General features: G+C 38.9%; 1 protein-coding gene across 1 annotated transcript in view; it reads left to right on the top strand.

The window, feature by feature from the left end:
* The first annotated feature begins 1,924 nt into the window (after positions 1 to 1,924).
* SPHKAP (SPHK1 interactor, AKAP domain containing) overlaps positions 1,925 to 14,046 on the top strand; it is a 136,370-nt gene continuing 124,248 nt past the window's right edge. Inside the window, exon 1 of the mRNA XM_006207964.4 lies at positions 1,925 to 2,249. Within this exon, the coding sequence (XP_006208026.3) occupies positions 2,218 to 2,249 (32 nt within the window). The 5' untranslated portion in view covers positions 1,925 to 2,217. The remainder of the gene's footprint in view (positions 2,250 to 14,046) is intronic.

The following is a 14,046-nucleotide window of genomic DNA, read 5'->3' as shown; positions in this document are numbered from 1 at the left end:
ATCTTTCAGTTCACTGATTTTTTTTCCCTTTGCTCACTTCATTATGCTGTTGAAATCATCCAATTAGTTTTGTATTTTGATTACTATATTTTCTAGTTCTAAAATTTCCATTTTTTTCTTTAAGTTTTCTATTTACTTGCTGAGACCTACCTTTCTTTTCCTATCTCTCCATTTGTTTCAAGTAAGTTTTTAATTGCTCATTAAAGCATTTGTATTATGGTTACTTTAAAAGCTTCATAAGATAATTTGTAACATCTTTAGTGTTCACATATATTGTTTTTTTTTTCATTCGATTTGAAATCTTCCTTCTCCTTAGTATGGTGAGTAATTTTCTATTAAAGCCTGCACGTTTAGGGTACTATGTTAGGAAACTCTGAATCTCATTTATTTTGATTGGCTTCTCTAGACAGTTCTCCTGCAGGAAAAAGGGTGCCAGTTGGGAGGTGCTGCCTCTTTGTAGGCAGGTGGGACTAGGGGTTCAGGATTCCCTCTTGACTTCCTATGACACTTGAGGGGAAAGGGTGTCCCTTTTCCTGCTATGTAGGGATTAGGGGTTTAGGCTCCTCCACTGACACCTCCCTCACTGAGAGTGATACAAGTGCCGAGTTATCACTTCCCACTTGGCCTCATTATTTCTAGGCAGTGGTGAAAGTTTTGACTCTCCACTGTCTCCTCTTACACTTCCCCAGGGCAAAGTAGGAGGGGGACACATTGCTGCTATGTGGTAGGAATGTTTGGGCTTCAGTGACACCAAGGCAAGGAGGGAGGGCTGATGGAGGTTAAGTCCTGGCTCCCTATCCAGCCTTCACTGATATCACCTGGGCTGGGAGTCTTGGATGCCTCCTAAGAGCCTAGAAATGGTAGAATCTAGGTGTCCCACTTGAAGACATGGGCCGAGTGGGGCCATAGGATTTTTTTTCTTTGATGTTCTGCCAGAGTGGAGCTGTTATTTTCTGTCTTGCTGGGCTGTTCATTTCCTGGTCATTTGGCTAAAGAGAGGGGGCTTTTTTTTTTTTTTTTTTTGGTCTGCACTTAGGGACATTTCTCATTTGTCAGCTTTTTCAGCTCTAAGTCTAGGCTGTATGAGTCAAAAAGAAAACCCCAGGATCTCACTACTATGTCACTCCTTGAGTCCCAAGGTCTCTGGCTTATCAGCCTTCTACTGTCCACCTTTCTGTCTTCTTATGCTTGTTTTACAATCTCCAGAGCTTTTATTTGTGGTTACCAAGTAGAATAGGGCCAAGCAAATGTCTTCTGTCTTCCCATTTGTGGAAGTTCCATATTTTTCTGTTTAAATATTTCTTAACTTAATGATTAAGGATCAGAATCAACTGCACCTTCTTCGTAACAGTCATCTGCTAATATCAGTGTTTTCCTTCTGAAAACAATCGTCATTTTTGCTCAAGGAGATGTTGAAGCAGGCAATTAAAAATGTTTGTGACAGCCCTTCCTTCCAGGGCCTGGAAGCTGGTCTCTGATGGATGGCCACTGTCATAGGTTTTGAAATTTCTGTGTGCACACAGGCTTCTAACAGACAAGTTATGAGTCACAATGAAGCAACATGAGTTGGGTGCAGAATTGTAAGAATCAAATCCGGGAAAGCCCAAGTAAAGACAAAATAGTTGGCAGATCAAAGAGCATTGCTCTGAGTGATGAACTGGTCAAACGGTAGAAGACAAACAAACATAAAATCCAGAGAGGCAGCCAAAGGTGTGGTGCAGGACCAGTGGGGCATGTGGGCATCGCCAGGAGCAGAGTGTGAATGTGGGAAAGTGGGTGAACAACTTTAGGGCTCAGACTCTTGTACCCGAGAGAGAAAGAGGGGAGGGAATGAGACTGTGGGGCGGAGAGGGAGGGATTCTGTCGGAGTCACCTCTGCTGGGCACGGGGAGAGGCTGGGAAAGCTCAGAAAGAGCATCTGGCAACCAAGACTGGGGCTGCTGGGAGGAGGGCAGGAGCGAGGTAAAGGGTTGAAGTTTCGGCCAAACGCCGTTGCAGGATCAGAAGGGACGACTGGAGGAGGCATCTGGAGGTCGCAGGTGCACGCTTCCCTGCCAGGGAGGAGCGGGGCTTGCACAGCACCTGGGTGGTCCCAGCCCGCGCGCCTCTGTCCCTGCGCGCGCGCCTCTGCGCTCTGGGAATCCTGTCCTCGCGCCGCACAGACTTCCCAGCCTTTGCCTTCACTTTCCCTGTTTCTTCTCAACGCGCCCACCGACAATGGATGGCAACTCCCTGCTCTCCGTACCAAGGTAAGACCCGTTTTCCCTTTTGCCCAACCCAATGACCCTCAAACTCCGTTCTCCGCTCCTGGTCGTTCATGAACTTGCCCTGGGGGCGCCGCGGTCTGTGCGGGGCTCCCAAGGAGACGGAGGACTGCACTTAGAATCTGCAAGTCTGGCTGCGGCTGTGCGAGGAGCTCTTGGGAGAGCCTGGTCCCTGTCAACTACCCCACAGGGAGCGATGCTGGGTGAGCCTGCGCGCCGGAGCAGCGCAGGGTGGGGACCAGCTCGTGCCGCCTCTAGAGCGGGGGGCTGGGGTGTGCTCAGTCCGGGGGAAGCCAGGAGCCGGACTTTCCGTGGACCCAGCCTGGAGAGGTTTCGCGCCTTGTGGGGAGACCGGTTCCGAGGTAGGGATGAAAACAGGAGGGAGCAGGACTAGGGTCAAGTACCCCTACAAGCAGTCCGCCTTGACCTGGGCGAGTGTCCGCGGTGGCTGGAGTGGGAGGTAGCGGTGGGAGCGATTGCGCCGAACCCTCGACTACACCCAGACTGCACCCAGCCGAGCCGAGAAGACCTCGGTCAGCGCCAGTCCCACCTGCCGCAGCTGGCCCCACGTCCCCTGCCAGGCTGCGAGCTCCCCCTTGACAGCTCTGGCCTTGCGCATTCCCTGACTCCACCCAAGCCCTGGGGTCCCCTCTTGGCGCAGGTCAGGGGAGCCACCCTAGACGCTGTCAGCTGGGAGCAACATGTTTCCCCGTTTTGCGTTTGCTCCTGTCTCCTCTCCCTTTGCCCCTGCTCCGCGCTCCTTCCGACTCCGTCCTTTGCGAATTTAAGAAACACATTTTAATATTTCTACCCGCATAAACCTCAGGGGTAAATTGAGGCTGTCGCTGTGGCTGGGTTGTGCCCGCTGGGCAGGTGGATTTTGCGCTCTTCGCGCTCCGCACGGAGCGTCCACACCGAGAGCAGAGGATGCTGCCGCTCCCCGGGTGAAGGTGTTTCTGCCACCTGCACAGCACCACCTCTCCCAGGCAGAAGGGGCTTAGCGCTGACCATCTTGCCATCCTTTACTTCCTCTTTTCTCGAGCAAACATCTGGACAGCTTCCAGCCGAAAATATCAGGTACTGGAATAACCATCTGAAGCTCGAATTCTTGGAGCGCATGTAAATCCCATATCCACAGGCGATAGCACACACGAAGCTGATACTTCACTGCCAAGCACCCAAGGTGGAGGTGGCAGTGGGGTAGGGAGGGCAGAGGAGGATGGACACTGCTCTTCCAACGTGTTGAAGGCTGCCATCTAGAGACTTGCAGTGTTTACATTCCGTAACAAAGTAGAGCTGCCCCAACTCCACAGGCATTTCCTCTTTAAGCTTCCCTTCCTTGGGAAGCAGCAAGGGCTCTAAAAAGGTTTCTAAGAATGGCCTGAAACTGCTCGAATCTCCAACTGTGGAGCCAAACGTGGTCAAACTATCACGAAATCATTCCACTCTGTCTTACAGTAAGAACAGCAGGAAGGTTATTTTTTTTTAAACTTAAAAAAAAAATACCGTCACTTATTTTTAGGCCAAAGTGTGAGGCATTTGAAAGGCAAGCAAACTGGAGGTTCACTTTCTATGCCACCTCTCCTACCTCCAAAGGTTTCTAAAATTGAAATGGTGAACTGAGAAGCTCCAACATCCCAAAAGAGACATATTTGATACCAAACTACTTGCTTTAAATCCAGTTTTGCTGATCAATACTGCTGTGTCTGAATCAGAATTATATTCCTATTCAAAAGTTGAGACCTTTTCTAAAATATTAGAAACACATTATGTCAATAACTCCTCAAAATTATTTCTATTGCAGTATTGTAAAATGACCTTTTATAGAGCAAATGAACAACAATGGAATTGTTCTGTATCTTACAGTAGCCTAGAAAAATTTTGCCATGCAATTGACATCAGCTACAGCAAATCAAACCTTTCAAATATTACTGTTTATTCACCAAGACAGTCACATTTCCACAAATCAGTATAATAATTCAGCTATTTTATTGGCATCCTTGTTCATACAAATGTATTCAGTTAATTTATCCCTTGACTACAAGAAATATAATTTTCTTTTTATAATATTTCATTGGAAGCCATAAATATTGATATGCAAACAAGTGAGCTAGAATTTAAAACCTGTAGAAATATAATATTCATAGTACCACTTGCCAATGAAACTTTGAAGTTTAAATAATTGATGACTGGATATGCTATACAAGCTTTTCAAGAAAGTGGCAATCAGGAGGAAAGGCAAGTTGTTATCAATCAAGATTTGTGTTGTCTAAATCTAAAATGTTTTCAGTATCTAAAAAAATTAAGCTGGTGATTATAAATCACTGTTTATCTTAGTAATACCAAAGCAATTTAAGACACTGTTTAACAACTGGACAGAGAGTGATTTTGTAATATATCAAGTTAATTATAGAATATATTTTTGTGTTGGCTTTTAGATCTAAAAATTTTCAGTGAATCAAAGATATAAATGACTGTAATTTTAATCAGACAATATTTGGTGCAGATTAACCTATTTTGTTTGATTCATACATTTTAGAAATTTTAAATATGGTTTTAAAAAAGCACTTGTGGGTTTTGTTTTGTTTTTTGAGTTATACTACTACATTGTCTTACCTCTGTGAAACCTTCAATTAGTTTTTACTTTGAATATTTTCCGTCTTTAAAAGTGCAATAAGTTATGTGGATTACATTACAGATTTCTTAAAATCACTGTTTGTCAAAGCTGGAACGTGTTTCACATAAGGAAGCTGAACTGTGGAGAGATGAAATGTTTCCATGTTAGTTGCATTGTAGACCCAGAACCCAAGTTTTTCTGACTAGTAGTCCAGCTCAAGGGGGAAAAAAATATAGAGTTTTTTTTTTAGACCTAGACCTTTTGGTAGAGATTCTTTAGTTATTTGTTTTAGAAAAAGTTGATTTGATGTGCCGAGGTTACATAACTAGACATTAGAAAATAAAATAGAATCCAAGCCTCATCCAATGTGCTCTTCTGCTGTAGTACTTTGTGCTGCAGTATAGTAATTACCCTTTACAGAAGGAAAGTCAGTCTCACTTACAATGGTAACTAGAGTTTGGATAGTAAAGTTGGTATTTTATCTAGTGTTATCCCATATATTAAATTATTTGATCATCGCATCCCTGAGAATTAATTATGATGAATATAATTATCTCTACTTCCTTGTTGAAAAATTTGGAAGCAAAATGAAATTAAATGAAGAAAATGATTATATTTAAAAATCCATGCAATAGTACATTGCAGAGCTCAGTCATCCACAAAGTTCATCTGACTTCAGGTTCAGTTTTGTTTTTTGTACTGATTGAACATCTACACTTAATTTTAAATGGGGGCAGAGAGGAAGAGATCCTGGTACTCAGTTTGGACAAACACTGATATCATTAGAACAAGTGGGGACAGCCTAAAAGCAAGATCATCTATTAAACCCAACAAATGCTGAAAATATCATTTATGCAAACAGAAATAATTTGTTAGTTTGACCATATCTAAGCTTGAATTTGAATTTTAAGAAAGATGTCTTCTCTTATTTTCTACATCATTTGCATTTTTTGTAGTTTTGTAGTTTTTTTGTTGTTCTTTTTGCTGTGTTTGGTTTAGTGGATTCTATTGCAGTAGTAATGTTTTTATATGACACTCTGAATCAGAAAAGCATTAAAGATGGACTTTTGAAAAATACTTATTTTGATTTAAATTTCCTGTCAGTTTATTTTAGCTAAACCTAAGTTTAGCCTAGCAATATTTCACTAAAACCCATCAGAATCAAAATTTTGTCTCTAAGAATGTTAGTTCTAGGGTGGGAAAATGTGTTTTTTTTTTCCTAATGGAGCAAACAACCCAATACTGTAAACTAGACTAAGGTCTTCCATCGACAGTTTTTTTATTGAAAGATTTTCTGTTTTCAAATTAAAACAAAAAGAAAATCAAGAGTAAATTCACACTTCTGTTTTCTATTTATCAGAAACTCTCAGAAAAAAATTATCCATAACTCTTAGCAAATTGAGGATCAGGGACAAATATTAGAATCTGTCTTGAATGTAAACTGAAGGTCATTCTCTATCCTGGAATGTATGTTCTTTTCAAGATTAGAGCTAATGTGATCACATTACCCCCAGTTCCTAATTCTCAGGGAAACACTGCCGAAGAGATGCTCTTTCCTACAGAGAATGAAGCTGAGAATTAGTGGGTCCTGGTGCTCAGGACTCTGAGATCCCACATTGCTGAAAGGTAGGAAGTATCTGGAGAAGAGAAGGAAACTCTCAAGGCAATTTCTCATAAAAACATTTTTAAAAGTCTTGAAACCCACTATTTATGCTACAAGTCACATTCTGACACTTTTAGTGGACCCTGATCTCCATCTCCATCTCTTCCTTTAGTAAAATATGTATCTGCTACCAAATAATCAATTTGTAAATGTACTCTTAGAACTCATCTCATTCACAAGAGGCACTTCTGTCTAGTATTCATTTGAATGGAGTTTTATTCTGTGGTTGAGAATTACAGCTACAAAGAATCGTAAGGAGGGGAAGAAGGAAAAATGATGTATTTGATATCAAGAGATGTAGACGCAGTGCTGAAATTAATGGCTGAGACTGTGGAATTAATGGCTTGACCTGTTGATTCTCCGTCTCTCGTATACAACATATGCCCTGCATATAATGATCTCCTGGTTCCCTTTTACTTATAACCTTCTATCGTGCCATGACCTTTATTGTAGCAGTGACTCTCAACTGGGCACAATATGAATGAACATCTTATTCTCTTGAAATGCACAAGAGAAATCAAGGCATTAAAAAAAAAAAAGAAGCAACACCCAACCATCCAAAAGAAAGCCCAGCTCAGAGAACGTGTTATTTCTTGTTTTTTTTTTTAATTCCTCAATATGTAGGGCAGCATAGCACTCACAGAAATCACAATAAAAGTTTACTCTTGTGTAAAAAGTACAGCATGGTGGTTAAGATCCTGGTTCCACCACTTACTAATTGGTTATCCTCTCTGGGGCAAACATGCTTGCCCATTCTGTGACTTCTTTTTGTCTTCTGGAAGATGTGAACAAAAAGAGTGCTTCAAACACTTGAAAAGTTTGTTGTAATAATTGATATAGAATGTGTGAAGTACAAGGAACACTGAACCTTTAGCTGTTGCACCCTATAATAATTAATAAGCTCCTCAAAATATGGCTGTTTTGAGATAGATTTTTAAAACCAGTGCTGGTGAATATCCCACATAACTCAGCCATGAAATCTACTTTATCTGACATTAGTATAACTATTCCACTTTTATTTTGGTTTCCTGTTTCCAGCTTTTTTCTTTTAATCTATCTGTGTCTTCATATTTGAAGTTGTTTCTTACATACAGGATATTGTATCTTTTTTATTTCATCGGGCATACTTTTTTTAATTGATGTGTATACATTTAGCCATTCACATTTATTATGATTCTAGATAGGGCTGGATTAGAGTCCACCAACTAAGGCAACAGAAGCAAAAATAAACAAATGAGATTACACCAAATTAAACAGCTTCTGCACAGCCAAGAAAACCATCAACAAAATGAAAAGGTAACCTAGGGAATGGGAGAAAATATCTGCAAATAATATATTTGACAAAGCGTTAATACCCACATGTGTAAGAACCTACAGCTCAACAGCAAACAACAAAAACAACAAAACAACAAAAAACAAAAACAATCTGATTTTTAAATGGACAGGAAAACTGAATAAACTCTTTTTTTTTCAAGAAGACAAACAAATGGCCAACAGGTACATGAAAGGTTGCTCACCACTTCTGATCATCATGGAAATGCAAATCAAACACATAATGAGATACCACCTCATACCTGTTAGCATGGCCGTCATTAAAAAGGGAAAAGATAACAAGTGTTAGTGAGGATGTGGAGAAAAGAGAACTCTCTACACTGTTGGTTTAAATGCAAATTGGTGCAGACACTGTGAAAAACTGTAGGGAGAATTCTCAAAAATTAAAAGTAAAATTACCCTATGAGCCAGCAATCCCACTTTGGGGTGTACATTCCACAAAAAGAAGAAAGAAAGAAAACAGGATCTTGAAGAGTTATTTGCGCTCCAGTGTTCTTTGCAGCATTATTCGCAATAGCCAATATGTAGAAATAACCTAAATGCTCGCTGACAATGATGAATGAATGGATATTTACATACATATATACACATACATATATGAATATTATTCAGCCTTTAGGAAGGACGTGCTGCCATTTGCTACAGCATGGATAGACCTTTAGGGCATTATGCTAAGTCAAATAAGTCAGACAGAGAAAGACATATACTGTATGATGTTATTTATACGTGGAAAGTGAAAAAGCTAAACTCATAGAAACAGAGACTCGGACGGTGATTACCAAAGGTTGAGAGTGGGAATAAAGGGAAGATGCTGGTCAAAGAATTCAAACTTCCAGCTATAAAGTAAACAAGCTCTGGGGATTTAACGTAAGGTATAGTGATTATAGTAAATAACATGGTATTATATTTGCTAGGAGAGTAGATCTTAAATGTTATCACCACAAAAAAGAAATGGTAACTATGTGATGTGATGCAGGTGTTAGCTAGCACCATGGTGATAATTATTTTGTAATATATAAGTTGATCAAATCAGTGCATTGCACATCTTAAATTTACACAATGTTGTACTGCAATTATACCTTAGCTCACAGATCCGGAAAAATAATCCACCAACTAACTAGCTATTTCCTATTTGTGACGTCTTCGTTCCCTTTTCCCTCTTTTCTGCCTTCTTTTGAATAACTGAGAACATTTTAGGATCTTATTTACCTCCTCTATTAATTTATTTACTTATGCCTCTTCTAAAAATTGTGGTTGACCTTGAGTTTATAATATATATCTTTTATTAATCACCTTCAAATCATAATATATCACTTCATGCCCAGTGTAAGGTTCTTACAAGAAAATATCCAAATTCTCTGATATTTTGGGGTTTAGTTGTCATACACTTTATTTTTGTGTATGCTATAAACACTACTTATTACTACTATGTTTGCTTTAAACACTCAGATATTCTAGAGAAATTACAAATAAGGAAAATATATTTTATGTTACTCTTATTTATTCCACTTCTGACACTTCATTTGTGTAGAGTCAAGACTCAGTCTGATATTACATTTCTTCTGTCGACAGAACTCCCCTTAATATTTCCTGTAGGGCAAGTCTGCGGGCGGGGAATTCTCTCAGTTTTTGTTTATTTAAGAAAGTCTATTTTTCCTTTCCTTTTCTTGAATCAAATTTTTTATAAGTATAGGGTCCTGGGTTGAAAGAATTTTGTTCATTGTTTTAAAGATGTCACTTATTTGCATTTAGGGTTTTGTACTTTCAGTCAATAAGCTATTTTCATTTTTATTTTTGTTCCTTTTCCCTGCCTGCCTTCAAAATTTTCTTTTTGTCTCTTGTTTGGAGCAGTTTTATTGTGACATGCCAAGGGATGAGTGTGTGTGTGTGTGTGTGTGTGTCTGTCTGTGTGTCTGTGTGTCTGTGTCTGTGTCTGTGTCTGTGTTGTATTCTACCTGGTGTTATCTGAGTGTTTTGGATTTGTGGTTTGATGTCCGTTATTAATTCCGAATAAAATTAAGCCATGATTTTATTTATTTATTTATTTATTTATTTATTTTTCACTGAAGTATAGTCAGTTGCAATGTGTCAACTTCTGGTGCACAGCATAATGTTTCAGTCATACGTATACATACATTTATTTGTTTTCATATTCTTTTTCATTAAAGGTTACTGCAAGATATTAAATACAGAAGAAATTTGTTTTTATCTATTTTTATATATAGTAGTTAATATTTACCAATCTCAAACTCTCAATTTATCACTTTCCACCCCCTACCCCTGTTGCCATGAGATTTCTTAATATGCTTCCTACCCTGTCCTCATTCTCTTTTCCTTCTGGAATTCCTATGCACACATATTAGAATACAGCTCTTGGGTGTTCTCTTCTTGTTTCGTTCTGTTGGGTTTCTTTTTTTTTTAATTCTTTTTTCTCTTTTTGTTTCAGTTTAAGTAATTTGTATCAACCTGCTTTCAGGTTCATTGATTTTTTTTTTCCCTCAGTTGATTTTACTGAAGAATTTGTCAAAGGCATTCTTCATCCAGTTACTCTGTTTTGCATTTCTAGAGTTTCCATTTCACTTTCACCTTATACTTTCCACCTCTTTCCTGAAATTATCCATGTCAGCTTGCATGTAGTCTACCTTTTCCATCAGAGCCATTAAAATATTAATAATTATTTTGAACTTCTTGCCAGATAGTTTTCACATCTATGTCATAGCTGAGTCTGGTTCTGTATGTTGGCAGAGTACTTTTGTCCTTGCCTTTTCATATGGCTTATAATTTTTTTATTGAAGCCAGATATCTTGTGTAGAGTAGTATGCTTCCCCATGGAGAAATCTGAAGCCTGTACTAGTATTTGATTCACATTTTAAAGATGAAGAAACTTAGGCTCAGAGAGGTTAAATGGCTTGCCCAGGGTCACTTGGCTAGTGAGTAACAAAGCAAGTATTTGAGCCTTGGTTTTTAAACTCCAAATCCTTTGTTGTCTGACTACATCACTGGTCCTCCCGACTTCTCATGCATGTACATTCCCACTCTGATTTCCAAGACACTTATTGAAGCCACATGGCTTCATCTATGTCAGACATTTTTGACCCCTTATGCCTAAATTGTTGCTGAAGTATATAAATGATGAGTGAGAAATGGTTCCTGTCTTTGATGAGGTTACCATGTAATTTCAACATGTCATTTTTTTTCTGAATGCCTTTTGATTCCATCTTTCTCAAAATACAATCTCTGAATCAAAAGCAGCTGTAAAGACAGGTGGATGCTATGAGAGGTTTCGAATCAACCACAAGAAAGCAATGGAAACCTAGAACATGGCAGCGTGTGAAGTTAAGCACATGAATTTAAAATGAAGTGTAAGAACCCAGACACTAAAACCTATATCTGAACACCATGCCATATTTCTGCTTGACATCGAAGGGGTGACATGTCTGGACACATGACTTGAGGGAATTTCTCTCTTAAAAAATAACATGCAGACCAATGTACTTCTTTTTAGTCCTTTCATTTTAAATACATATCACATGGCCAAATTCTTGAAATAGTTAACAGAACTTCTTAGAGTAGCCATGATTTTAAAAATACAAGTTAGTTTTAAAAAATGTAAGGGTATTGTATTTGTTTTCCATTTTGGTTCAACAAATTGCCACAAAATCAGTGGCTTAGAACAAAACAAATATATTATGTTATAGTTCTATATGTTAGAAGCCTGATGCGGGTCTCACTGGGGTAAAATCAAAGTGTCAGCAGGGCTACATTCTTTTCTGGAGGATTTATTGGGGATTCTATTTCCTTACATTTTCCAACTTCCAGGGGCTGCTTGACGTCCTTGCCTCATGACCCTCTTCCTCCATCTTCAAAGCCAGTAATGGTGGGTTGAATCCTTCTTACATCACATTACTCTGACTTCTGACCTCTTCTTCAACCTCCCTCTTCCACTTTTAAGAACCTTGTGATTACACTGGATCCATCCAGATAATCCATGATAATCTTCCTATATCAAGGTCGCTGATTAATAACCTTAATTCCATCTTGAACCTTGATTCTGCTTTGCCATAGAACAGCATGTTCACAGGTTGTAGGGATTTGAGCGTGGACATCTTGGAAAGTCCATTATTCTGTCTGTCACAGGCATTAATTTAACTAAAAATGTTTATCATACTGGCTCTCAAAAGGCACTTGAGATTCTACTAGGGGTGTGCTCTCTCTCCCTCTCCCTTTCTCTCTCCCCTCACCCTCCTCTTTTCTTAAATAAAGGGGAAGAGTGATAAGACCATTTGTTCCTCCACTGCAACATGTGATTCATTCAGTGTAACCGAGGTGAAACAACTACTGGATGCCGGAAGCTTATTCAAGAACACAAAGCCAGATAGGGGTGGACCTGGAGATCTTATAAAATTCACTCTTTGGCACATCTGTTTGTTGCAATGGTCAGTAGTGCTATGCAGGAAATATTTCCATTTGTGTCCTTAAGCATAAAGCCAGTTTGCGCTTGCTTCTATCCTTTTTATAAGGTATGGTCATGTGACTTGCTTGGGCCAATGCAAGGTGTGCAGAAGGAACATGAGTCTCTGCCAAGTAGAAGTGTTAAGAAGCCCATATGATTTGCTTCATTTCTCCTGCTGTCTGCCATGATAAATACAGATTTCACACAACGACTGCTCCATTATGAGCCTGAGTTTCAGAAGGAGCACGATGTAGGGCAGAGCCCTCAGATAATCCATGATGGACATTAGGATGGGCAAGAAGTAGACTTTTAATCCCCTGGGATTTTGAAGTCATTTGACACTGCAGTATCACCTAGCCTGCTGTGCCTGACTCTGCCAGCTTCAAGATTGAAATGGTAGGTGGTCTGATGGGCTGTTGACTTGCTGGTGAAGGTTTCCAAAGGATCTCACAGATTCTCTTCTTCCTTTGAACCTCAAAAGATCCTCATCTCTACCTAAAAGTAAATTTCTAGTATAGTGATATAAAGATGGGGTTGGAGAAAGGAATTCACCATGACCAATTATTGAAACAGTCAGGAACCAGGTCTATAGACCAGCTCCATATAATAACAATAGACACAGTGGCCTGTAGGTCTCTTCTCCTAAGGACATAGAGTATGAACTGGGAATCTCATTCATCCTGATAACAATTCACACGTCGCTCATTTCCCAGTCTTAATCAGCTGCTGCTATTTAAGGATATAGTGACGCATCGTATATACATTTAACCCATGCGAATTCAATACTACATGCTCTTTTTTTATTCTTTCACTTCTCCATCTCTCTCTCATTATTAAAAATATGGTAAGCTTGTGTTTAATTTATATTTCTACTACATATTGTACATTTCTATATAGTATACACAAAAAACTTTATTAGACCTCTTTGACAAAATCCAACATATATAATTCATAAGTTTCTTATGGGATACTCAAAGTTATTTTGACTCCACACAATTTTCAAGATAGGCTACGATATTAGACCTGGAATTCCACATTAGCTATGTCTCTGCTTCACAGAAACTGTCAAAAACACTGATTTTAGCCACTTTGTCCAACTTTTTTCCTTTATATATAAAGAAACTGAAGTCAAGAAAAGTTAAATGAATTTACCCAATCACACAAATATTTAGAGATGGAGTCAAGAATGAAACCCTGACCTCCTGATTTCTGTATTTACCATTGCATTGGATTTATTTAAAATAATACTAGTAAATTCCAAAAAGTAGTTGGAAGCTTTTAAAATTGCCAGGTGCAACAGAACTTGTCAACCACCTATGTCTAAATACCTTCCTTAATTTTCCCTAAGAGAAATAATATCTTTATGACTGCTTATGTCTTCATTTCACTTCAGCTGCTGGAAATGCCCTAAACAAATTCAAAGTTCAATGATAACAATAGTGTAGGAGTTTACGACCTGAATATCTATGCTGTTTTTAACCGTGATAGTAACCTCTTGTCATAATTTAAATTTTCCTTACTCCAGAGTTTTAACTTATGTTCTACCTTTTTGTTGTATATATCTTTTCTGTTATCTGCCACAAATTTTTAGTGGAACAAGATGAAATATCCATCATTAAACCAATCATACAATCAGTCAATTTCTTTACAAGCAATACAAGAGAGTAATGTCACTGTGTATTACACAATTCACTGTAAATCGATCTGTGGCAAATTG

Source organism: Vicugna pacos, chromosome 5 (assembly GCF_048564905.1).
Source record: "Vicugna pacos chromosome 5, VicPac4, whole genome shotgun sequence".
Taxonomy (NCBI): Eukaryota; Metazoa; Chordata; class Mammalia; order Artiodactyla; family Camelidae; genus Vicugna; species Vicugna pacos.
Note: the sequence above shows the minus strand (reverse complement) of the source record. Positions and strands in the feature narration are given on the sequence as shown.